Source organism: Limulus polyphemus, unplaced genomic scaffold (assembly GCF_000517525.1).
Source record: "Limulus polyphemus unplaced genomic scaffold, Limulus_polyphemus-2.1.2 Scaffold224, whole genome shotgun sequence".
In the NCBI taxonomy this organism is placed as follows: domain Eukaryota; kingdom Metazoa; phylum Arthropoda; class Merostomata; order Xiphosura; family Limulidae; genus Limulus; species Limulus polyphemus.
The window spans coordinates 565,670-592,381 of NW_013665834.1; the positions used below are offsets into that span (position 1 = coordinate 565,670).

A 26,712-nucleotide genomic window follows, 5' to 3' on the forward strand; every position below is an offset into this window, starting at 1 on the left:
GGTAAAAGAGTAGCCCAAGAATCGACAGTGGGTGGTGATGACTAGCTGCCTTCCCTCTAGTCTTTCACTGCTAAATTAGGGACGACTAGCGCAGATAGCCCTCGTGTAGCTCTTCGCGAAATTCAAGACAAACCAAAACTTCACTCAACCTAGTGAGAAACAGGGAAATGTTCCCTTTTTCCGCTTTGTTTTTATGAAGTTATTGTTTTGATTTTTGGCTAGCTCACATTACGATATTGTAAGATGAATTAACAAACTCAGAAAGTAAAATAAAGATGATGAATGATTAAATACCTTCAGGACAGAATAGGATTTTACCGCTGCTTCTTTTCTAAGAACTGTAGTTATTTTTCTGTCCAGATGGCTTACGGGTTTATTTGAAAATTGTTGCAACATTTTTTTGCCAATTATTAACAAGTTATATTTGAAAAGGAATGCAACAATACCTTTCATTAAGTAGTTCGCTCTTTATTTTGTGCGTGTCTCAGTATTTTGCTACGTATATTCATAGAATTGCAGTAATATATTTATATAGGTTTCTTCATTTCTATTTAAAATTAGTTACAGCATTTTATCCCTATAAGTGCTTCATTAAGTTTTTTGACAGGAGTTTGTTTAGATAAATAGTTCACAACTCCTGTTTAGAAAGAGATTTGGAAGTGGTCTATATAGCCAGCTTATTAGCTATATGTAAAATATAGGTATTACTTTAGACCAACTTAGGAAAGGACACGTTAATTATCTATATATCTAATTTACTAGATGTGTTTAGAAAAAGTTGCAATAATTATTCATCTATACAGATAGTTTTCTAGGTTATTGTGCATATCGTTGTATCTGTGGTTTATTGTACAATATCCATCATGAAGAGTTGCTTGTCAACTCTGTGTGTGTGTGTGAATAAGGTGGTTTATTGTACAATATCCATCATGAAGAGTTACTAGTCAACTCTCTGTGTATTTGTGAATAAAGTGGTTTATTGTACAAGGCTATCATAAAGAGTTAATTTACTCATCAACGTTTCTGTCTATAGTGGTTTGATTTATCGACAATATCTACCTTAGTTGACTCAATACTGAACTTGATTAAACTCAACTGGGTTTCTACATACTCTTTATAACTATATTATCAAAACAAGCTCAATTTTTGTGAAGGACTGGCACGGATATATCTCTCATGTTTCAATTCAGTACTACCATTTTGTTATAATTTCTCAAGAGTCTTACTTGCTATTATCCAGAGGAGAGCGCCATCTCATAGTCTGATTGTAGGGTATAATTTATCTATTTTGTCTAATTTAGTTCATTAATGTTCCATTATACTTCTTTTTGGGGAATAGCCTTAATATAGCAGATGCACTGCTAGTATTCTTTGGTTCCCATGACAACGTACGATTCAATAAAAGACCTGTTTTCAGAGAAATTTCCAAAAATATATCCCATAACGTGTTCGTCATCATTCCTGTCTATAGTGAAAGGTTAACGTGCTTGTTAATATCTGAACAGAAGATAGACATCTGACACAGCATATTCCAACAATAACTTTTCACGGTACTACTAAATCACTACACAGAGAAACGCTAACGAGCACAAGAGCAGATTAACCTTCGCGACAGGTAACGTTAAATGTGTTGATTCAAAGCGATGAGAAGTATATGTTATATTCTCTGAAAACGATGTTGTTAGATTAATTATAACAAAAGTACATAAAATGTAATTTAACATTGATTATTGACAACATTACGTACAGCGCAATGACTAGTACATTGATTGTTCCGTTTATTAGGACTCTGCCCATACAACCCCTATCCAATACACAAGCACCTACAGGACATTCTATAAATTTGCATAAGCAAACCATATATAATATTTTAGACAATTGCTTGAGCCCTATAAATGTAGTGATGTAGTGATGACATGGCTATTTCGAAGACAAATAAAATAAAATAATAGGGAAGAGTAAAGTTCTATCCAACTTTTAAAATAACTGGATTATTGATGTCCCTACTATTGATGCTCCAACAGGTACATTCCTGATAACGGCTGAAATTTTTACTAGCTATTGAAAGTCACCCGTCAATACAAGAGCCTGTAGACAGTAGCAATTGATGAGGAATTTAACATTGGCCAGGATTCGGCTATTTCTAACCATACTGTGTGAAGAACTTATGAAAATATATAACATGACACACGGAAACTAGTCTGAAAACCATTTATGTCACATGCACCGAGAAAGCAAGACTTTGATGATGTAGATAAGTGTATGTTATGTGGTCTGAGGAGTTTTGTTTGCCTTTTTATATACCGGGGGAAAAGTAAAAATATGTAGTTTTTGGCTCTGCTTACGCTGTTCCGACAGTTGAGAACAACGCTCATTCAGCAGAGGGTGGGTCCTTTGACTCGTTTAGAATGGTGAATAACATTGAAGGTGTACCTGAATATTGACGATCTTGTTCAGCATGCAACGTTTTCATCTCGATATACAAATGTGATAATGCAACAGTTAACTGCATTTATATTGTCCCAATTTTACATGCCTCACTGACTTCAGTGATTTTCCTTCTTCAGCACAATTATCGAACCTCAACATGATTAAGTATGATCTACCACTTCCTATTCGCCACCTCATTATTCTGCTAGCACTTGTGAACTAAACAACATACCACAGTTCTAGACAAGTGAGCTGCAGGCAAAACAAATATCCTTAAAAGTTTGTTGAGTATGCGTTGTGGCAGTTGGACGTTCTAATAAAGTTTCGTGCCAGTTTTATATGTGATAAGATCTTATATCATTTATTGATGTAAATATATGAGATGTTCCTACTGTTTATCATACAACATGTTTCTAACACTCTGCGTACTTCCTAGTGTTTATCCTACAACGTGTTTTAACACTCTGGGTACTTCCTACTGTTTACCATACAACGTGTTTTTAACACTCTGGGTACTTCCTAGTGTTTATCGTGCAACGTGTTTTAACACACTGGGTACTTTCTAATGTTTATCGTGCAACATGTTTTAACACACTGGGTATTTTCTAATGTTTATAATGCAACGTGTTTCTAACACTCTTGGTGCTTCCTAGTGTATATCCTACAACATGTTTTTAACACTCTGTTTATCATACAATGTGTTTTTAACACTCTAGGTACTTCTGTTACGTATTAGAATTTCAAATGGTCTGAAATTGAGTTAACTGATTATTTAAATTTAGTAGTTAAATTGTACTTTGGACTTAGTAGTTAAGTAAAAGCCGATATATAGTCAGTTTATGATATTTGCCAACAAGATTTATACCCACAATTTTCTTTTTTAACACAAGTATATTATATAAACAATAATACAATTTACATTGACAGTTATTACAAATAGTTATTACAAACAATGATTTATAAACAAAAGTTTCACAAACTTACAAGCAGTATAAAGTCTTCCTTTTACTCTGGAACTTCTTCGATATCTTATCGAGGGTTCACGATCAGCGAGTTAATTACGAGTTGATGTAGATATAATTCACTTAACGGGAAGCTAGCTAGCTTTGTCCTTCGTTATTTGCCGGCCACAAACGCTGAGTCTTTGTCCTTCGTTATTCAACAGTCACGCGCACTGAGTCTTCCGCGTTGAATTTATATAACGTTTTCGTAAAAGTATTAACGTCCGATGTGAATCCACTGAAGTTAAATGGTTTGTAATGTTCGAAATTTATAAATATTCCTTGTCAAATATATAAAGTTTTCTGATTAATAAGCGTTATAACAATCACAGTTATAGCTTTCGAAGTTTATAGTACAGTGACTATAGCAAACTAATAATAGATATCTTCCTTGGCGCGCATCGCGTTGGTTATATTTATAGCAGTGGAAAGGTTTTCTAGAAAATTCATATCACGTAACAATACAATTTAAGTGTTTACGCACACACATATATTGTTGACTCGAGAATTTTCTACAACTTTGGAGAATAGGCGGGAGTTTCGCAATACATATCTGACAGTATAAGCTATGTATATTTCTAAATATAAATTTAATCTAAAGGAACGTTGATATCAAAATCAATATATAATAACAAATTCATTACACTTCCTCGTGTTTATCAAATAACGTGTTTTAATCACTAAGTATACTTTCTAGTGTTTATTTTATAGCGTATTTTAATCAATCAAGATTATTTCTACTGTAGAATATATAAGGTACATTTATTATTCATTCTAGTGTTTATTAAATGACTAGTGTATAACCCGTCAAAAATGATGGGCAAGTATTACCACCCCCACCCCATAGTATACCCTAACCTCACATTTCATAGTTAACTGAAATAGATAAATTTTGCGAAATCAAGCTTGACCAACAAAGAGGAAGAAAAGTGCAGTCGAGGCAGTCAGACGTCGGTAAAATCCTTTGTGAGCCAATCAAAATTAAGATCATTCATGAAATGAATTCGTGGCGTTTTCATAAAATGATTATTGGTAAAAATCAGTTAGATTAAGAACTTCTAATATATATAGAAAAGCCAGTGCGTTTTGGTAACACTAGGTTCCAACAATGGTTTGTATGTCACGTTGCTTAGCAACCAAAGTATAACCTAATATTGTTGTTAGTCTATGTACTGAAAGAATGAAACGCAATGTGTAGACAACAAAACTGGAAAAAATATTTGTTGATTTCTTAACTTAAAGTCTCCGTTGATTAAATAGTTTTTTTTGTTATTAAAAACGTCTTTGATATAACAGAAAATAGCTTAATTCAGAAACGATTTAAGTTTAAAACTGAATCGATATTTTTGCTTTCATGATGCACTTGGCTCCAGGCTAGGTGATCCCATTTTTACTTTAAGCTTATTATAAGAACACAAGCCACATTTATAAGTTTCACAGCACCTCCTTCACGATCCCTTTGCACCCCTGTCACTAAAATCATAATGGACAGACAGTAATCGAACAATTCTATCTGGATAAATGCATTTTGGCTTTTCTGACGCCTCCTATTTCGAAAAATCAAGGGTGACGTGACACACACACACACTGACTTTTATGTAGAATATTTTTTTACTACTCCAGATACCTCTCACTGTTTATTATACAAGATCATTTTAACACTTAGATTACTTCCAAGCGTTTACATTATGTGTTTTATCATTCCGAGTTTACCACTATATACAATATAGCATGCTTTATTTCACAGTGTATTTTTTCCAAATTTTATATAATGTGTTTTAATCGTTTCTAAGTTTTTCTCCCTGTCTTTTGCGATGAATGTGCCACGTTTTTTTCAACATTTAGAACTCTTCGATCTGTTTCTATTATTACGTGTTTTATCTTTAAGTGTGCATCTCACGTGTTATATTGTAACAAATTGAAATCTTAATGTGCTTCCATGATGTTATAACGAGTTTTAGATTTCTGTGTTGTATTGTAACGTGTTTTTGCCTATTAATGTTTTTCCATTGTGTTATAGGGTATCGGATTTATCTCTTGGTGTGTTTACCATAGTGTTATAGACTAATATGTTTTTATCTCTTGATCGTTTTCCATTGTGATACAGAGTAACGGTTTTTTTTTGTTTTTTTTTGTTGTTGTTCCTGGTGTGTTTCCTATTGTGTTATAGAGCAACGTGTTTACATTTCTTTGTGTATTTGCCATTCTGTCATAGAGCAACTGTGTTTGCGTTTCTTTGTGTGTTTCCCATTTTTGTTATAGAGTAAGGTGTTTTTATCCCTTGGTGTGTTTCCCATTTTGTTATAGAGCAACGAGTTTTTATCTATTTGTTTGTTTCCAATTGTGTTATAGAACAACGTGTTTTCATCTTTTTTGTGTTTCACATTGTGATATAGAAGAATGTGTTTCTATCTCTTGATGTGCTTCCCACTAATTTATTTTTTAATATAACTATCTCCAATTTTGAGCTCATAGAAGTCTGCTAGTCAACACCACCAATAGCCAAATCTTGAGATACTCTTTTCTAACAGCATAGTGAGATGTGACCGTCATTCTTATAAAGCACCAATGGCTTCAAAGTATGGAGGACCATGAACCCTTAGTTTCACAGTCTAGTCACGCTAATCAATTGGCCAGAAATTAGCATAAAAGATAAATCAAAAAATGAATCTGATTAATACCATTTGAATGCACTCTTTGATTATTCGGGCAGTATGATCGTTGCGAACACAACTTTCCTTTGTTTAGTTAATCTCAAGTGAATTATAAACATATGCACAAATATGGAGTTAATCTACTAAATAAACGAGTACAGATAGAAAGACACATGCATGGATGGATGAATTTGTAACTACACGCACAGAACATAAGAATAATTATCTGTTGTTGTTGTTTTTTTTCAGAGACAATATACTTTTTTGACATCTACTTGTAGTGGTGGAGATTCTTTTTGTTTCCCTGAATCACCCAGGGACATCAATAATACCAGTTCCACGATGTTGAGGCATACACCAAATCACTTGTATGATCATCCCTCAGTGGCCATCGGTGATATTCATCCGTCAGACGGACGCAATTATCATCCCTTTAGTGAGCATTTTCATGGTACTTTAGGAGGTCATAACGAATTTGTTAAGAGTCCAAGAGAAGAACAAAGTGGAGACTTTGGAAAAGTACCAAATGTTTTCACTGCACAGACCTATTCCTTGCCACACTCACTCTCTTACAGTGGGTGCTCACAGTCCTCCTTCCTACAGGAAACATCATACAGCTCTCCATGTGGTCCAGTCATGGAAATTTCTCGACCATCAGCAGCAGCTTCTTTCTTTGCTAGGTAAGTAAGTTTTCTTCGACAGGTGGAGTTTAAATATATAATACCTTTGCAAACTTACTAGATTTGGAAACTGCCAATGTTATATTGAAGACGCCTACCTAGGATCTCAGATAAGTTAGTTCAATATATATATTTGAGTGTTGAATTTCTTTTGTCTATTCTTCAACTAACTATAGATTAAAATAATATATTTTATGATTTTAACTGTTTTTAATACATCCAAGCTCCATTGTTATATTATTAAAATAAATCTGTATAATTAAAAGTACAATGTATGTCAGTCGATCCGCGCGTGTATTAGTACTAGTTTACATGGAAACCAAATATTTCTATTAGCTAATTGTACAGTGGTACTTTTACGTTTACCCACCACCAACTCCTGAGCTACTCTTTTACCAACGAATAATGGGATTGACCGTTACAATATAACGCCCCCACGGCTGAAAGGGTTAGCATGTTTGGTGGAACGGGGATTCGAACCCACGACCCGCAGATCGCGAGTCAAGCTGGTCATGTTATACGAGTGAACGACGGTTAAAGTGCATTGTTTTATACGAGTGCAAAACTACGAAACTTATAACGTTAACTTTATCTGCAATTATTTCAGTAACACGAACAACTAAATTTAGTATATACCTCGTACGCAAAGCACGAATTTATCTCCTGGTCCCTAAATATTTTCTGATTGCTCTCGTGAACTAAAACGACAATTTATAAATTTTGACATAAAACTAAAAATTTCTTTATCCTACTTGCCCTGAAATCAACGTGCTCTAAAGAAATCAAGCAAAATCTTAGGAAAAATCAACATTTTGTTGCATGAAGAGGTTGTTGTTAATAATTCTTAATTAGTATTTTTTGTTCATCAATTAACTGTTATTTGCTACATTTATATTCTATTTCCATGCCATTGAATATGATAATGGAACATATAATAACCACATTTTTATGAGTGTTAACTTTCTGTTATACAAAAACATAGACATGATTTTAACACTTAGATACACTTACTGGGGTATAATTTTCCCTATCAGTCTTAAACGACATTTACGTCATAATTTGGGCACATACAAAAGAAGGAAATGCTCTCTCTCTTGTCTCTTCAGAAGTTAAAATAACAACAATAGGCATAATTTCTAGGTCAACGCTTATTTTTTGTTTTCCTGATGTGATCAAAGTAACATAAAAATATGTTTATCACTAGAATGTGTGTTGCGATATTTTGGTTTTTAATGTACAATTTTTTTTTCTACAATTTCTTTAAGTATTTCATTTAAAGAACAATCAGAGAGATTGCATACTATTGTCTCACCGCTCCTTTTCGAAATTGCATGCGTGTATATTATATATAATTTCACCTTCGAAAACTCAAAACATCATTCTCAAATCCAGAATGATCAACGATCCGGATCATTTTCTGTAGTGTTAAGAGGAGTCTCAACCTTAATGTGCCCATGAAATTTGGTACAAATCAGATAACAGTTACAGAGTAATTAACCGAAAACCGCGAAAATGCCCTATCTATTAATAAAAAAAATGCTTCAAAGTGATCCATAATCCTGATCCGGATTTGGATCCAGACCAAGTTTGCGGATGACTATCCCATGTTGACTTCCCAACTTGTGTAAAAGTTTCGTGTACATCGGTATTTCAATTTTAGAGATACGCGCGTGGAAACACACACACGAACATGATTGCAATGCCCATCGCAGGGCGATGGGTAACAAAGGGTTCTTTCATTTTACACTGACTGATAATCATAATTTATAAATGGAATGTTCCAGTTCTCATGCTGCTTTTGCAACTGCTTCTTCATTCCTTGATTGAGTCCAACATTTTAGCCATGTTTACGCATTATTTCCATCGTAACTAGCTTTGCGAAGCACAATGGGGTCAATTTTAGACCACATATTTTGAGAAAGTTTCACATACTCCTCTATAGTAAGTGAATTTAAAGGCTTCCAAAACCAATTTTAAGCAGACTGAAGGTGTGTATGTCCCTTATAGAAGCAATGGGGGACATGATAGGTATGTAGTCGAAAGGAATTGCTGGAATCCCTAATTTCACATTAAAACAGATGTTGCTGGAAACTTTTCAACTTCCCGCGCGTGAGATTTCGACAAATGAAAATACTACTTTATTTTATTTATAACAGTTTCACGAGGTAGCTTCATCGCAGTGGTTCTATCAGTTGGAAAGTTGTCTTTCGTAATCATGGCATACCACTTGCAGGTGAAAACTTTGCTTTCCGGTGGTTTCACGTGTGATTTGGAGTACTTTGGTATCCTAAACGATTTAGTGTGCGAGGTCCTCGGCTTCCAAAGAGAGTTGTAAACGTTCCCTTCTTCGAAGTGTTTTTTTACTTCATTCAAAGTGTAATTCTTCAAAAATAAATATACTTCTACAGTCATAAATCCACTCATGGCGGCATTGCATTGTTCAATGGTTGTAGGTTGATCTTGAACCAAAGGTATAGGTGCTGAATATTTCATCCATGGAGACACGATTGTACCCGTTGCGATTTTACCCCTGAATTAGTCAAAGTAACTTGTTTATATAAAGTTCAGTTATCCTTCTTTTGAAGAAATGTTGATAGAAGTAATTTAAAATAGATTCGATTAGATGTATTTTTACTGCTACATTTTTTGTTTTATTTCAGTGATACTAAGAATACGTAATACGACATGATATAAAAATTTAGTCATCTTGATTTAAAGAAAGTGTTTATGATTTTCAGACTTACTGAACTCCTTTCTTTTTAAAATCATTTCACACTCAGAAAGCGTTGCAGATAACTTCCCATTTATAGTACTACAAAATGAAACACAATGGACGTGGATGAGATCATTCAGATTTAATCAGAATGTCAGCTGATAAACTTAAATTAAACGAGTATCGGTGGATTAGTCATAAATCTGATGCCTTAAAACGCTAAAAACCGTGTTTCGATACCTATTGTGTAGGTTTTTACTTATATACATGTAAACAATCAAATTTAAAATAAACATCGTTGCAAAAGTTCGAGTTGTATTTCTAGTCAAATGCTGCTCAATTCATTAAAATATTTTCTTACATATTAAGTATTGTAGACATTTATATTCAACACATTAGGAAAGTTTATTAATCGTAACGTTTAAAGAAAATATCTATTGTGCTTCGCTGACCAAAAAGAAAAATCTGCTTTCTCTTAGCGAGTTTACCAATTGATTAAATGGAACCTATATTTATTAATAGGTGCACATTTTAGTAGGCAGAATTAACACTTTACGTTGAACAAATAAAATACGTTTTCTCCTATCAACCAACTAGCTTACAGAGGCTAGATAAGCCTTAAATTTTTATCCAAAAAATTTGCGTGAATGGTTTATTGAATGAACATAGATTTGCGTGGGAAATTAGCACGTGAATTATGTACTAAAGACTTCGATATCTAGTTTTTAAAAGGACTTCCAGTCATACCTTCCTCTACCTTTTGCATTTGTTACAAAGAGAGTGGCTTTAATTGAAACTTCTTGTTTTTTTGGTGATTATTAAGAGGGCACAGTTCACGTAGGGGAAGAAAGTTAATCACAATCATAAGATATTGAGTGCATTTTATTGTTCACATTATTGGCATTTTTAAGCTGGAGAATGTTTGATTGTGGCGAAAGTTTCAGTCCTGTGATAATTCTGGAAAACTAATTTTCTACTAGGATTTGAGTCATCTCGAGGATTCCTACTGTTAAAGGAGATTTTTAGACATGAAAAAACTTCAAATTTAATTGAGAAATTGCTAAATTTCTTTGTATACTTTCCAGCCACTATACAATATGTTATGATGATTAACAAAGATATCATAAAATCAGTGTTTCTCGAGAGGTAGAAAGATATTATGCCGTGTTTTTAAGAACAAAATACAATACATGTTTGTTTCATAGGCTGCTCACAAATAAATATACTTGTTAACCTTGAAATCCTTGTTATACCAATATCGATTCAGCCGTTCTATTCGGGGAACTTCTGGGATGACTTATGGAGATAATATTCAAGTACTGGTGAATCTCGTTAAGTAAATCTTCAGGTATAACTGTCACGTGGATAGAAAAGTAAAATTATATTTAATAACCTACCTTAAGTATTTGACACAAGTAACATAGTTTTACTCTATTACATTATCAACTTCATTTCTATGTTTTATAGACAGATAGGTTTATGTTGTATTTTCTAAAAGTTTAACAAGGATAACGTTTTAGTCCTTAGAAAAGCATAACTAATTTTTAACTTTTATACACAGTCCCAGGTTAGTATTGTTCTTTCTGTACAGTGACTGACAAGTATTTTAACACCTATTCAGTCATGGATGTCTTTTCAATTGGTATGCATTTAAAAGTTGGCTATTTTCGAGTTTCTATTGTATTTTGATGTAATCTCAAAACATTGCTTTGATTTAAAAATAAGCTATAGATGAACGTTTTTGCTCCTGTTCAGTCAATGAAGGATATGTTATCTTGAATATTATCAAAATTATTGTTTGTCTCAGAAGTTTTCGAGCATGCCCGTGCCTATTTAGAATTTTTTAGTGTTGATGGAGGGCAGCTAATAAACAGCACCAACCACGAACTGTTGGGCTACTTTTGCCTAACAGGATAGTGAAGTTTTAACGCCAATCGTCCAAGATACTCACGATTCTAAAGTGCGAATCTCGTTTTTGGAGGAACAAGATGAGAACCAGTAATCTTTGAACTCACGATAATCACTAAGGCTACGCTTGGCTCACTAGAAAAGAAACTTAAACCTGTTTTATAACGATGGCGTATTTCGTGAGCATAATAGCTCTTTAGTATACATTAATATGCATTTGACATTGAGAACATTAAGCCTATTTGCTGTTGCATGAATACGTTAATCCAGTTTATACATTGAATCATGCCTTGAAGTCATCGTTGAGGTAAATAACATTTTATTATATTTCCAGATTGGTTCCACTTGTTTGGTTGCTGTCACGAATGTAATTAAAGCCGTAGTAACTTGAGATTGTTCACGATCATTGTTTGCCACTAACAATTGTGTAAACACTTTTCCAAGCGCTGAGAAAGACCATTATGCTACATTGAAACGTTTTGTAACTGCAGTGAAGCATATGTAATAATTAAGAAATTAACACAGGGTACTAAAGGTTTAACACTGTATGAACATGTTACACAATCTTGATGGTTTGAAATAATGGAAACCACAGATTCACTAAAACTTTTAAACGACCTTCAACCAGCGACTTAATCTATTCTGCATACTTATCTTCTAAACTGTAAGCACACTAAAGTTTTAAACGACCTTTTCTATTGTTTACTGGAACTAAATGCTGGTTTCGATTATTTCGCAAGAACGAGTTCCATAAACACCAGCTACTTAGAAAGTCCTACTTCTATTGTCTCTTGACTCTCTGACAGTGAATTCAGATGAATGGTACTTCTTCCAAACTGTATAATAATCAGGTTTACACCAAAACGCTTTACTGCCTACTCAGAATGGCTCTCAAAGTTATTAGCAAACTGTGCTTTGATCTGAAAGTGCTGACAACGGAGGTAGGGATTAAATTAAAAAAAAAACAACAACTTAGGATTAAGCAAGGTAAGTTGTATTATGTCAGAAAACTGTTACATTTAGAGCTGTTAAAAGCTAAATATAAGGAAACATTTCAGTATTACCTAATTACTTTTGTTAGATAACATGATCTCGACGTTAACTCCATGAAATTATTGGTAATTCGTAGATAAACCGCTGGTGAGTGAGACAAATGTAAAAATATTTTCTGTTAATCAAAACCGAAAAGAAGAGTAGTACTCACTATATGAAAGAAAGCAAGATTTCACATATTGTAATCTTTACTCTTTCACTATTGTCAGTTACTATATGATCCGAAAGTTTAGTAATTGGCTTCTACGTCATCTAGAATACATTCATACGAATTTGATTATTCACAACTTATGTAAGCAAACCTGGAAGTTTGATTATGACTTTAACAACTAATACTGTTGTAGGTAGTATATAAAGAAGTGTTGGATACATATATTTTCTCCTTTTTATCTTTTTAATTTTTTAAATAATCAAGTTTTTGTTAGATATATCACATTCAAAGTTTTAGATTACTGAAATATAATGGAGTTATTTAAAATTTTACCAAATCTAAGAATGTGCACTGAAACGAACTTTAACACTAATATTTAGATGTGGCCACAAGCAACTAGTATCAACAAGAACACTTGGATAAAACCATTCTCGGTTCAAGCGTTCAGTCTTTAGTAAATATTTTATCTTTGGTATATTTTGACACATCTTCTAATAATATATTTGTATTTTTTGTCTATTAAGCACAAATAACACAAATCTAATACAATGAGATATAGTATTATAAAAGAGGACATCGTTTTTCGTTACAATGGGGAAAAATTTTGAAATGACGATTTGAGATTTTTTTTATTTATTTCAGGGATTATTAGTAAACTTAGATCAGTAAAAAAAATTAATGTACAACGTCCTCACACTATCTCAATAGACGAAACATCTGTTTATTTGGTAGCTGGTTATTTACTTTATCCAACCAGTTTTCAAGTATAGGGTTGGCGTGAGAAAAACAAATTTCACTAGATATAAAGAACGTTTCGGATAGGCTTGGTTTAAAGAAAGATATTGTATATAGGTTAACGCAGAGAGACCTCGATATAGCATAGATAGCAGTACTTTGTTTAATAAAGATTATTATGATAACGTGAAGGACTTTATATTTAATTTGTTTTACTAAAGAGATCCAGTTAATGTTAATATTCTATATAAATGTAATAGTACTGACTGTTGTCTTTTCTATGTACATGTAACTACTTCGCAGGGTGTGGATTAATATTCACTAAAATTGGTATGGAGGTTCATTAAGTTCATGGGGAAATACATACAAATTTTCAGTTTTGCATTTTGCGGTTTTTATGGGCGTTTTTGTATTTTTTACCATTACTTCTCCCCTATAAATGGATATTCACCAAACTTGGTGTGGAGGTTCACTGGGTCCATGGAGAGATACATACAGATTTTCAGTTTTGCGGTTTCTATGGGCGTTTTTGTGTTTTTTACCACTACATCGCCCCCTGTAGATGGATCTTCACCAAATTTGGTGTGGAGGTTTGTTTATTCTATGCCGAGATACATGCAAACTTGCGGTTTCACATTTTGTGTTTTGCAATTTTTATGGGCGTTTTTTATAATTACATATATGTGAAGCAACTTTTCATGTCCTAAGATAACATTTCATTAATCATGAACTTCCACAACTCTCGTCTAGAGGACGGGTATTTCAGCTAGTTCTAAATATTCTTGGTAGAACTATAGAGATCATTAAAAAGTCTGAAGAAACTTGGTTTAACTAAACACTTCGGTTTAATTAGCTACTCACTGACCAAATTATTTGATATACTACTATAAGAATTATATTAATAAACGCTTGTGACATAAGTTGATTTACTTGTATTGCTTCACTGATTTTTAGTTATGTTCATATTTAGTTATTTCTAATAGTTTCATGTGCTCACACTACACTGGTACACAAATCGAGCTTTGTACTTTTTAATTATTTTTTTTATAATACTTTAATCTTTTTAATTTTTCGTACTTAAAAATTAAAATTATGCCTCGTAAATGCCTTTAGACGATAAGCGGTGTCGTGTTTGTTCATAAGTCATAGCTGGTTCATTCGAGTGTGTGCAAAAAGACAACTGACAGTTTTCTAAAAACAGTAAGTAGATTTGACTAGAAGGACATAAATAGAATCTGAAATACACAATAGATTCACTTTTAGATACGAATGTGTAACAAAGTAGTCACATTGTTTTCTTCGCTCCAGGTCTCTTGTTATAGCTAGGTGCAAAGCTAATAGCTTGGAGTAATTTTGACAATTAATTTCTAAATGATATTAATGAAACATGATGACTTAAATGCTTACAATAAGAAATACATTATAGTATTAAAAGCACAATTAGCAGAAGCTCATTTTTCTGATTTAAACTGATCTAGAAAACATACTTCACTTGGGCCTAACGCAGAATAAAATACTATCAATACCAAAGGGATGGAAGAAACTAAGGGTGGATTAAGCTGTTATGTTTTCTCTCTAACGATTTATGTTTGGTTTGTTTATAATTTCGCGCAAAGCTTCACGAGTGCTATCCGTTCTAATTTATCAGTGATAGATTAGAGGGAAGGCCAACTCTTGAGCTATTTTTTTTACCAACAAATGATGGGATTGACTGTACATCATGACACCCCCACGACTGAAACAGCGAGCATGTTTGGTGAAGGGGGATTCGAACTCGCGGCCCGCATATTGTGCGTCGAATGCTCTAACCACCAGGCCTCTAGCCAAACACTTACTAAAATAAACAGTTTTTCACCAGATGATGTAGTCTTTCTTTTTTTCAGTTCGACTACGTGTTAGAATAATGTGATTACTGGATCATAAGTTTGGAGAAACTACCGATAGTTAACAAATATACTGATGGGTTAGAAAGTTGATCCATTTACTCTTGTTTTATTTTATTTGCTATTTCAGTTTCATTTATTTATATTATAAACATTTTAAAACGTATGTACGTGCTAAATTCTGAGTTATGTTAATTTTTTTTTCTGGCATGTTTAAGTTGATTTGCTTTCTTATCAGTAAAATGTTGTTTTTGTTTTTCCTTTTAACTTAAGTTTGTAATTTTCCTATCAATTTGATCTTACAATGTTACATGTAATGTAATACAGTTTCGATGATAAATTTGTTCGCAATCTTATTTTTGAAACGATTATATCAGTCACAAGAAAACATCTGAGCTCTTGTGTAAAAGAACCATTTACATGAACCTAATATTCAATTTAATTTGGGTAGTAAATTACTTTCCGTTTTTGATTTTATTTTTAACCCTGTTGTTAATGTTCGATATTCTTCATAATTAAAAAAAGTATTTTCCCTTTGATTCAAGAAATATTTCTTTGATTCAAACTAAACATCTTCTTATCTTTCTCCGTATAAGAGATACTTATTGTTTGAAAATAAATTGTATACGCACAAGAATATATAATATTTAGTTGGTGTTAAGAAATTTTATTTCTGTTTTTTGCGCCCTTTCAACACTAAACGTACCTCAGACAATAATAGATGTTTTACGTGAATTAAAAACATATATTAGGTGAAATTTCGAATTTAGGTTCGCAACATAAAATAAAAGTGTGTGTATATATATATATTATAATGAATAAAATCGATCTTTATGCTAGGATTTTTATAATAACAGTCCACAAACACTACTATTTATATTATAAAATAGAGATATCTATCTTTGTATTCGATACTTGTCCACCAAAGTCCACAATCAGAGGTTTCTAAGTAGAGTTGTGATATGTTTTTTTCATTATTCTATGTCCATTGGGATATTAATTATATATATAATAATAAAAATTTCAATTTCTGCCTTATGTTTGGAGGTCAGGAAATCTATAATGGACGTGTGAAAAGGAGCACTACGATTTTAATATTTCTGGTAGTACCATTTCAAACTATCTTCTGTTATCTGTACTACTTGTATAGGACAACTTTCACCCTCTGAAATGATGTTTCCTGTACGATTCTCTCAGAGAGTTGAAACGATAGTTCAATTTTCAGGTTTCTTGAACATGATTAGTTTAGCTAATCAAAGATAAATTTGTTGGCTGGAATTTTGTTTATTTTTTGTTTGAACTTAAGAATTGAAGTATCTTACGCTTTACGTTCATTGTTATCAACCGACCAGTGAAGTTTAGTTCTTCATGTTTTATCTCTTCAATTGAAATCACTTACAGTTTATTTGAATAGAATATATTAGAACTTCAGTTTATTTGAATTTAAGTGTTCACTCATTATTGGAATTACACATTGAAATTTTTGTTTTCGTCTCTTCTTAATACAAAAAGGTTGTTTTCATCTCTTCGGCATCATCACTTGTACCTTTCAGTCTGTTCATTCTGCTACCTTGCTCGCTTTAACTACTTATGGGTTAATTTTTCTTTAATTTTAATAGCACGGGACTATTTAGATAAGTTTGTGTTATGGCCAGGATTTAGTGTAAGGACATATAAAGTTAGGTATTATCCTTGGATGTTTCCTCTCTATTTAATTAATTTGAGACCTATGTCTCTGTTTCGTAGGAGAGTGTACGGTGTAAAAAGGAAAATATATACTGATGTCTGGTGAATATCAGAGAACCTATTTTGACCACAAATGAGTCTACCATCTGTCTGAAGTTGTAGGTTCCGATCTGTTACATGGGCACTCCTGAGTTTCTGACAATATTGACCTGCCTGGATATCCTGATATAGAGGACAAATTTTGCCAAAAACGAGCTATTCTCAAGTCTAAGTTAAACAGGGTCACACAGAAAAGATGTGAAGAGTTTCCATCAGCAAACTCTACTTACGATCATCCAGTGCACATGAATCTCATTATTGGGTAAATGTATATCCAACACATTCCGAGGAGACATGAACAATAGATGAGATCTACTGAGAAGTCCTCCTACTGCCTGAGACAGGAACAATATCGTATCAGGACAAAAGCAAACCAGACCTTAATTAATGATATCTCCCTCCCACACAAGGAGAAAGGTTACCTAGTAATGCCGAATAAATAAGCTATCGTGATACCTGGTTGGGTGAGATTGAATATGCACCGCGTGGTTGGTTGAATGTGGTGTTTACACACCATGGTCAAGAAACTGCGACTCTATTGTTTTGGACTCCACAAATCTACCAAAATTAGCAGACCATTTATGGATGGTTGTCCTTGCCACTCCAGGTGTTAAGTGGTGAAGTTATGTAAATTAATTCCATGTTTTTCAAAGGTGCAGATAAGGTGAACCTTGGCCAATTTATCTGGAGCTTTCAGGCGATGGCTGTTTGTGAATTTTAGTTGCATGACTAGATTTCATAGAATTACCTGTTGATCCTGGATGGTTCTACATACTATGTCTTAGAGTGCCTAAAAGAATCATAACTATATACCTGGAATGCCATTGTATAAGATTTTAAGTGAATATTTGATGCAGCTGATAAATGAGCTGAATCTAAAGCATATTAAAAGAGATTGAATGGGAACTTAATGGCCCATGCGGATGAAGTATGTCTATGCATAATTGATACGAATGCCAGTTATAATGAAATTTTAGTTGTGCTGACACATCTACAAAATATTACAGACCACGTAGCTGTGTTTGCTAGTCATACACTAACCACTGCCAAACAGCATTATAGTACAACAACAAAACAACTGATTGCAGCTGTAATATTTGGTAAACATCATTGACATTATTATTATGGTTGAGAGTTCATTATTAGAGTATACCATGCATTACATGAGTAATTATGACACATTGGATAGTAATTTTACAGAAAGGACAGCAAGAGGAAAATGAAGTTGGAATTTTCACTATTTGCTGTGAACTTTAAAATTAATTCTGCAAAGAATAAGCAGGTCGTGGTAGGAAAACTGCAACAGAGAGTGATAGGATCTTCATTGCAATAGCTCATATATACTGGTCATAATTAATCATCTTAACATATGAACCAAAGCTTAGTCTCTTACTTCAGCATACCACTACGACTATCCTATCACAAGAACCATTGAGTGACTATTGTATCTATTCTCCAGCCAGACTTCTAATACCAATTAGCTGGTGAGGGATGTAGTGAGTGCTAATGACATAACGGAGACATTTAAGCTCACTTCTAGAAAGTATGGCATAACGGAGACATTTAAGCTCACTTCTAGAAAGTATGACATAACGGAGACATTTAAACTTACTTTTAGAAAGTATATTGCTGCAGACATCCACAGAAAAATGACCGATGGGCGATGAATAATCTACTCTATGGTCTGAAGATGTCTTCAAGAACCATAGGGACCTCAAAAAGCTACTTATCGGGCAGCAGAAGAGACAATGAAGGCTAAAAATCAAAATATTTTCTGGTTTTTGTGGGAGCTACACTGCCTTCTCTGTCAACACCTGTCAGCAAAACTACAATGACAACAATACTGACATGGATGACTAGACGCCCTGTTGTGTCAATGGCATTGCTCAGTCCTCTGATATCTCTACCAACCAGTGTCTCAGTAAATCTTTATTGGCAGACAATCGTGCACTGTGTACAGACTGTAAAGTACAGGATATCTTGTGGATGGAATCATCTCTCGTCCTAAAAAAGAAGATAGGCACTAGGGCCAGCAACAGGATAGTTATTCCAAGGTAGAGGAATTGCTTGAATAGAATAAATAATACTAGCCCGTGTAAATACAGACATTTAGAGCAATAAAAACCCTCCTGAAAATCTACCATCTGACAAGAAAACGTCTGCAGCTCCATTACAGAGCTATATTGCATTTATCACTTGAAGATCATCTGCAGAAAAGTTAAGTACCAAATACGGCTCGTAATCTGCAGGTCGTGGGTTCGAATCTCCATCACCAAACATGCTCGCCCTTTCAAAGATGGGACATTATAATATGACGGCCAATTCAACTATTTGTTGGTAAAAGAGTATCCCAAGAGTTGGCGATGGATGTGTCAGCTAGCTGCCTTCTCTCTAGTCTATCATTGCTAAATTAGAGACGGCTAGTGCAGATAGCCATCGAGTAGCTTTGTTCGAAATTCAAAACAACCATCTGTTTGAGTAATGTTATGCATTTGCATATCATAAGACTTAGCGTAAAGAAGCTGACTAAAACAATTGGGTAAAGTTACGCATTTACTAGATAATATACAAAGGAAACTCAGCGGTAATGAATGGGATTAACTGCAATATTGACGGTATTTTGGTTATATTTAATTCTGATAGCCATCCTGATATTTATCGTTATTAACTTTCCTGACTTGTGACTATGTAGTGTTGTTACTGTAATATTGCTATGTATTCAAGTTAATTTTAATTATATGCCGTTTTTTAACTTATGTTTATCATTTTGAGCTCGGTTTATGTTCTTAATGGGTTATTTAGTTTGCTAAGTGCTATAATAATGGTGGGCTGGATTATGTTTTATGGAAATTAGTTTATATTAGCATTACTAACTTTGTATCGTATTACTATGTATATTATGCTTTTTTGTAAGAAAGTTTCACTCTAGATTGAGTTATGCAATTATCATTGGTGTATTTAGTTGTTCCATCATGCTTTCCTTTGCATTGCATTAAACTGCAGTTCCAAGTTGGGTCAGTAGTAAGTTTAAGAACTTGCAACGCTAAAATCTGGGGTTCGAATCCTCGCAGCAGACAGACCGCATAGACTCCGCTTTATAGCTTTTCGTTAAAAAATAAAAACAATTAAACAGTACATAAATTACCTTGTACTTGGCCTGGAAATAATGATGTAATTGATGACAGATATTTGAAATAAAACTAGCATTGTAGACTTTATGATGGTACTAGTTCTATCTAGGTTAACCATTATCTGGAAGGTTGTAGTATCGTAGACTTTATAGTGGTACTAATCCTAACCGAGTTAACCCTTACCTGGAAGGTTGCAGGGTTCTACACTTTATGGTGGTACTAATCCTAACCGAGTTAGCCATTAACTGGAAGGTTGTAGGGTTGTACAATTTATGGTGGTTCTAATCCTAACCGAGTTAATCATTACCTGGAAGGTTATAGGGTTGTAAACTTTACGGTGGTACTAATCCTAGCTCAGTTAACCATCACCCGGAAGGTTGCAGAGGTGGCTCATACCGTTTGATTTGATGCTTTTTGCACATTGTTACAGACGAGTGGGAGTTACACGAAGCTTAATTGCCAGATTTCTTGAACATGATTGGTTTAGCCAAGTTTGTTGGTTGAGATCCACTTGTTTTTTAGTTTGTTCTTATGTGATCTTGATCAACAAAGCCGCAGCTTTTATCTTTTCGTTAAACCAGCATGTTTCAATCATTCAAGTTTTAACTTTTCCATTTAAGATCACTTTCGGTTTACTTAACTTTCAGTATTTGAAATTCATTTATCATTCATAATTGTATGTTGTATTTTCGGATATCTTTATTCAGTGTATAATATGTATTTTTGTAATCTTGGTTTTGTCGCTTCCTTATCGTCACTTACATCTTTCTATCTTGTTTTGTTGGCTAAATCTGTCGATTTTCCTCTTATCCTTCAAAGTATAATTGCCTTTATAACAACCAGCTTTCATATTTTGACGTTAAAAACCAAAGTCAAACAACAGTACATATTATATATATCATAAGACTTTAAGTTCACATAAGGCAACGATAAATATCTTGTGACAGTTACAAAACTTATTTTTGTATTGTAACGTTTTTATTTTAGATCCACATAAAACAGTAGTCAGGTCAATATTTCATAACATAAAAACACAAACTTAATTGTCTGAACTTGCCAAATTTAATTTTTGTCAACTTTTTAATAATATTTCAAGATGTCTACATATTCCTTGAAAACTTTTCTTCAAGTTTGAGTGATATGGAAGAAAGGTTGTGTTTTTATTCTTGTTGTGAATTGTACCATTGTAATTTGGAGCTCAACTAAAATCTCATATTTGCTACAGTAAAGCCTTTTTTGTCACTGAAAGGAAGATTTAAGCCTGTCATATTTACCTTGTTAAGAACAAGTACATGCAATAGCTCAATCTTCAGTTAGCCTCTGGCTAGACCCACATTCTCTGACTGCAGATATTCTTGTTGAAAAAAAAGAGACGAAGCTTTCAAGAAAAAGAAAAGAGAAGAAGTTGAGAAAGAGCTTTAATATTACACAAAATTCGAAGCATTCCCTTATTTGTCCACTGTAATTCCCTTTAGGGTGCCTTGGAGGTCTTTGAAGCCCAACTTCCGGTTTGATGGATTTCTTGGTGTACCTGAATTGAAAAATAGGGGAAGCTCAACGTCCAAGCATTCATTCCCACGTACAGTTGACATTGAAGTACTCTTTATTGTAGGCTTACATTATTTCTTAGGTTTCATTAAATCACTACATAATCCAACCTTTTCTTTGCTTTCTGCAAGTCTTGTTATATTCCGAAGCCGGTCTATCGTTATATTTTCCTGGTTATCTGCCAGACATGTACTGCCGAGTTTCTTTGAGGTGATTAGTGAGAAAGGAAATGGGATTTCTTTCAATCTTCGTTCATTCGGTCTTCGTTTCTTTTCTTCGAAAGATAAGAGGCAAAAAAATGCACGAGAATAGAGTGAAAGTTATATTGTTAGACAGTGTTTCTTTATTAGTTCGAAGAAGTAATATGACATAGCAGCTCTTCTATGTATCAGCGGAGCTGTGAGATGAGGAGAATTGAAACGTGTTATACCATTCTTACTATATTATCAGAAACTTTCAAGATGCTGCTGTTCTTTGTAGAAACATCAGTAGGAGCATATAAAGTTTATCTCTCAGTTTAATAGCCAAAATAAGATTAAAAATTGTAATTTCAGTAGGTGTTTCAAGAGCCATCCATTGGATAACATAACTTTATTAAAACAAAAACAATAAAGAAAGAGAATGTATCAATTAAAGTTTGCTTTTGAGATGCATAGGCTAATTTTCAAGTTTTGATTAATCTTTTAATTATTCTTAATTCAACATTAAGTCGAAGGAGATTATATTTCATCAACCTTATTGTTTTCAGCACGCTATTAGGTAATTAATTTGTCGTCCGTTTTCATATATTATTTCTCACTCACCTGTATTGCTGTCTATACAGTTTCTTAATGTTTGTAATGTTTACTAAATTAGTCATGTTCATTATTCAAGTTGTATCGTCACTTTAACTTCGTACTTTAGTGCAAAGTAATTACTCATTTTTAATTCTACCCGTATTGGAAGGAAACGGCAATCTATTCAAACTTTTACTATGATAGCTAATTCACTTCCTCATTCTTGATTTTTTTACTTTTATATAACATAAAATTGTTGAGAGTTTTGTACTGTGTTCTCTAACTTTTGAAGTATTTCTTTATTACCCATTATTTGTATGTGTTTCTAGCGGGGCAAGAAAAAGTTTTTATTATTTTGATCTAATGAGCTTTATGGCATGGGAAAACAAAACAATCACAGCATTTTCTTTTGTTTTAAAACGTTTTTCACCCTTATATTTTGTTTTAGTGCGTTTCTCGTGTGTGCTACTTTCTTTTTGGCCATTTGATTTTTTAGCTTTAAAGAACCGGAAGTAAATGTGTAATACGAGCTGATATATCCGTTCAAACGCACCATGTTATACCATAAGAGTCGCACAAAGGACAATAAATTTATGTACAACTCTAGCGTTGTAAAGCAGTAAATGGTTTCTTCAAAATAGTCAAAACTGTCTCTTCGCTTTTCGTCTTAGATCGCCCGCTCTATTCTACATAGAATAAATAACCCCATTCTCGTGGCAAGGGTTCTTCCGTGGCGATGATGCAACAATCCACCGCGCTTGTCTTGTTCGAAATTAATTCGAAGAGCTTGGCGGTTATCTTTCTTGGTCAGCTAAAAAAACAGGAGTTCAATCCATTTGAGGTTAAATTGAATGTCGTATTCATCTCGTAATCCTCGGGTAACTTATGTGAACCAATTGCATACTACAATCCTCGATCAATGGGCCACGAGTAAACACAATACTATTAGGCATGCTATTATAACTACGAATAGTGGAACAGTTCAATATAAATAAAACAGGGTGCGGTTTGATGTTTATCTTCTCTGGCTGTGGATCGAAATACTGCTGAACATGCTCCTTACTTTAAGGTGTGTGTGTGTTTGGTGGTGGAAGGGGGATTATAGCTGACTGTTTACTTTCCCCGATCACCAGCTATCCATGAAGTTTCTTAGAGTTTCTGACTTGGCAGTTTAACTTTTGTGCCATATATTGATATTAAGTAGGGTTGTTAATTAAGTGGCCAGTCAGTGTATGTATGTATTCGTTGTTGGCGAGGGTTACCCATTTCAATATATATATATATATAGATATTCTGATTTTATAATTGTAGCTTCATATATACAGTCAACGTTTCATAGCACCATTATATAGAATTACGCTTTTTTCGTTCCGGATTAACATCTCATCTTAATCAACCATAAATTTCTTGTTTTTGACATGGTAAACAGCAGTACTTTCCAGGGTTTATGTTTTCTCACTTTCTGAACAAATGGCCCTGCCTTCCCATGTACACTTTTTTTATAATTAACAAGAGAGTTTTCTCATGTCTTTCTGAATGAACAATACCATCTTTCAATAGACAAGTTCATGCAGTGCTTTGCAATTGTTCTTTTATACTACCAACAGCACTGCATTCTCATATATAAATCTATATTATTCCCTTTGGTATTCATAGAAATTATACTTTTTCTGTATTAACAACAGCACCTTCATAGGTACTAAATTATGCTCACACTTTTTATAAATTAACAAGCTCTAGTTAACTATATACTAGATTATGTTTACACTTTTTATAAATTCACAAGCTGTATTTCACTACATACTAGATCATGTTTACACTTGTTATAGATTAACAAGATGTATTTCAAAATACATCTTGTTAATCTATAACAAGTGTAAACATGATCTAGTATGTAGCACTACATACTAGATCATGTTTATTTTCTTTTGTGATTAATAGCACCTTTTCCCTCACAGAGGACTTCTGAATTAACAGTGTCCCTTTACATATAAGTGGCGATGTTTTCTTTGCCTTGATAGCTATTTCAAAACAGAGTTAAAATATAATAATCTAAAAAAATTCAAAGGTTGACATAGGCATACAAGTGATCGAACGTTTGAAATGTGAAACTAAATGTACAAGTAATACAATTTTTAGGAATTAGCTTAAATGTATTACTTTCAACGTATAAGTGACATAGATCAAGATAAATGCGCATGCAGCGAAGTTTTATAGAATTAACAGAACTAAACAAGTGTTTCAGTTTTCGAAGAAAACACAAGCTTTTTAGTGGCACAGCTTTTGAATATTAATGCGTCAAACATAGCTGTATACAAGGTGCGAAAAAAGTTTGTAAAGCTACCGATACAAAATCAAGTTATCTACAGAAATAAAGAAACAATGATGATTTTTAATGTTTTGTACGAAGTGTTAATAGAACTTTATGGAAATTATCTTCCATATCCCCCGAGTTCTTCGAATTAATTCCTCCATCCTCGAACTATATTCATCCTGATGTTCACGATACATTACTATTGCTTAGCACAACAGTGTTTAATACAACAAGTTACTACGAAGAATGGCGAGGTTATTCTTAGACAACACATCTTCCCAAATTTCCCACGGTTAGTCCATTTTTAGACCACACATTTCACAAACATTCCCTTCATTGCACATGAACATCCAATACTCAAAACGAAATTTAAACAAACCAAATGTACAAACTTATGGATAAATATTCCACAGATTTTACAGTTATGTTAGAGAAGAGGGTATTATGAGCACCGGTTTCATACTCCATGCTTCCTAGAAACGCTGTTGTGGACTTAGGCATGTGACTTGAAACACGCATATCTTTTATGGGATCCTGGAGTGCAGGAATTTCTTCTCGCATAAATGATGTTAATACGTTCTCCTGAAAGAAACCGGAAATTCCCTTTTACTTTATTTTCCACTGTCTGAAATGTAGATTTCCCATTACGTGAGAAACCTGTGGAAACCATAAAGCCCTACAACATTCACCCTGTTGGAAAAGCCTTCACTTCGTAGTCTGTAACAAATGTATCTTTGCTTTTCACAGCCGTTGAAGTGTAAATTATTCACTCCTTATCCATGTTGAAGCCAACTTTTTCTCACATTAAAGTCATTTTTCGTAGTTTTCCGCAGTTTATTTTACTCCCACCAATGTGTCAGGAAAACAGTTTATGCACTCGTGTCTAGTACGTCTTTGCAATGGGAAGCTTTTTATGTGAATTATCTTATGAACGACTGAGGGGAATATGTGTATCTTATTAACTGTCACTTTCTGGGAGAGACGGTGTTTCTGCGAAAGATGCCAGCGGTAATGGTAGACATGGATATAGTGAGACACTGTTTAGCTAATAATGGTAGTCATGCATATGGTGGGATGCTGTTTAGATTGTAGCGGCAGTCATATCTATTGTGCAATGCTGTTTAGGTGGTAACGACAGTCATACATGTGGTGAGACGCTGTTTAGGTGATAACGACAGTCATGCATATGGTGAAATGCTGTTTGGGTGATAACGACAGTCAGGCATATGGTGAGATGCTGTTTAGATTGTAGCGGCAGTCATATCTATTGTGCAATGCTGTTTAGGTGGTAACGACAGTCATACATGTGGTGAGATGCTGTTTAGGTGGTACGACAGTCATGCATATGGTGAGATGCTGTTTAGGTGGTAACAACAGTCATGCATATGGTGGAATGCTGTTTAGGTAGTTTACATCCTCATATTAATATTCTGACCTTCCCTTCTCTATGCTATTCACTATTTCAGGGATAGTCAACGTTAAAAATGGTGCTCCTCGGGCTTTTCATTAGCATGATACGATTAACAGTCTGTTTTATGTTATCTCTTACTTGTTTCATTCTTGTTAATTTCAAAATTAGTGTTTTTGTGATCCATTAATTCACTTCACAAAATAACACAAAATGCATTATGTTTCTATAAAGTCATTTTTTAGCAGTATTACAAAGTCAATGAATGATATGAAAACGAATGATGTTAAGTTAAAGAGCATATATAAATATGAAAATAAATTTAAGTTACGAGCATATATGTATAGAACTAATGATTTAGAACAATAAGTAAGCAGATATAAAAACGAATGGTTTAAACTAATAAGTAAGTAGATATAAAAATGAATTGTTTTAATCAATGAGTAAGTATATATAAAATTGAATGTTAAACCAATAGGTAAGTAGATATAAAAATGAATTGTTTTAATCAATGAGTAAGTAAGTTATAAAAATGAATGTTA

The 26,712-nt window shown here is 33.5% G+C and overlaps 1 protein-coding gene across 1 annotated transcript in view; it reads left to right on the forward strand.

The window, feature by feature from the left end:
- The first annotated feature begins 6,427 nt into the window (after positions 1–6,427).
- The window catches only part of LOC106478554, a 47,393-nt gene continuing 27,108 nt past the window's right edge, over positions 6,428–26,712 (forward strand). The window contains exon 1 of the mRNA XM_022382166.1: positions 6,428–6,765. Coding sequence (XP_022237874.1) covers positions 6,428–6,765 — 338 coding nt within the window. The remainder of the gene's footprint in view (positions 6,766–26,712) is intronic.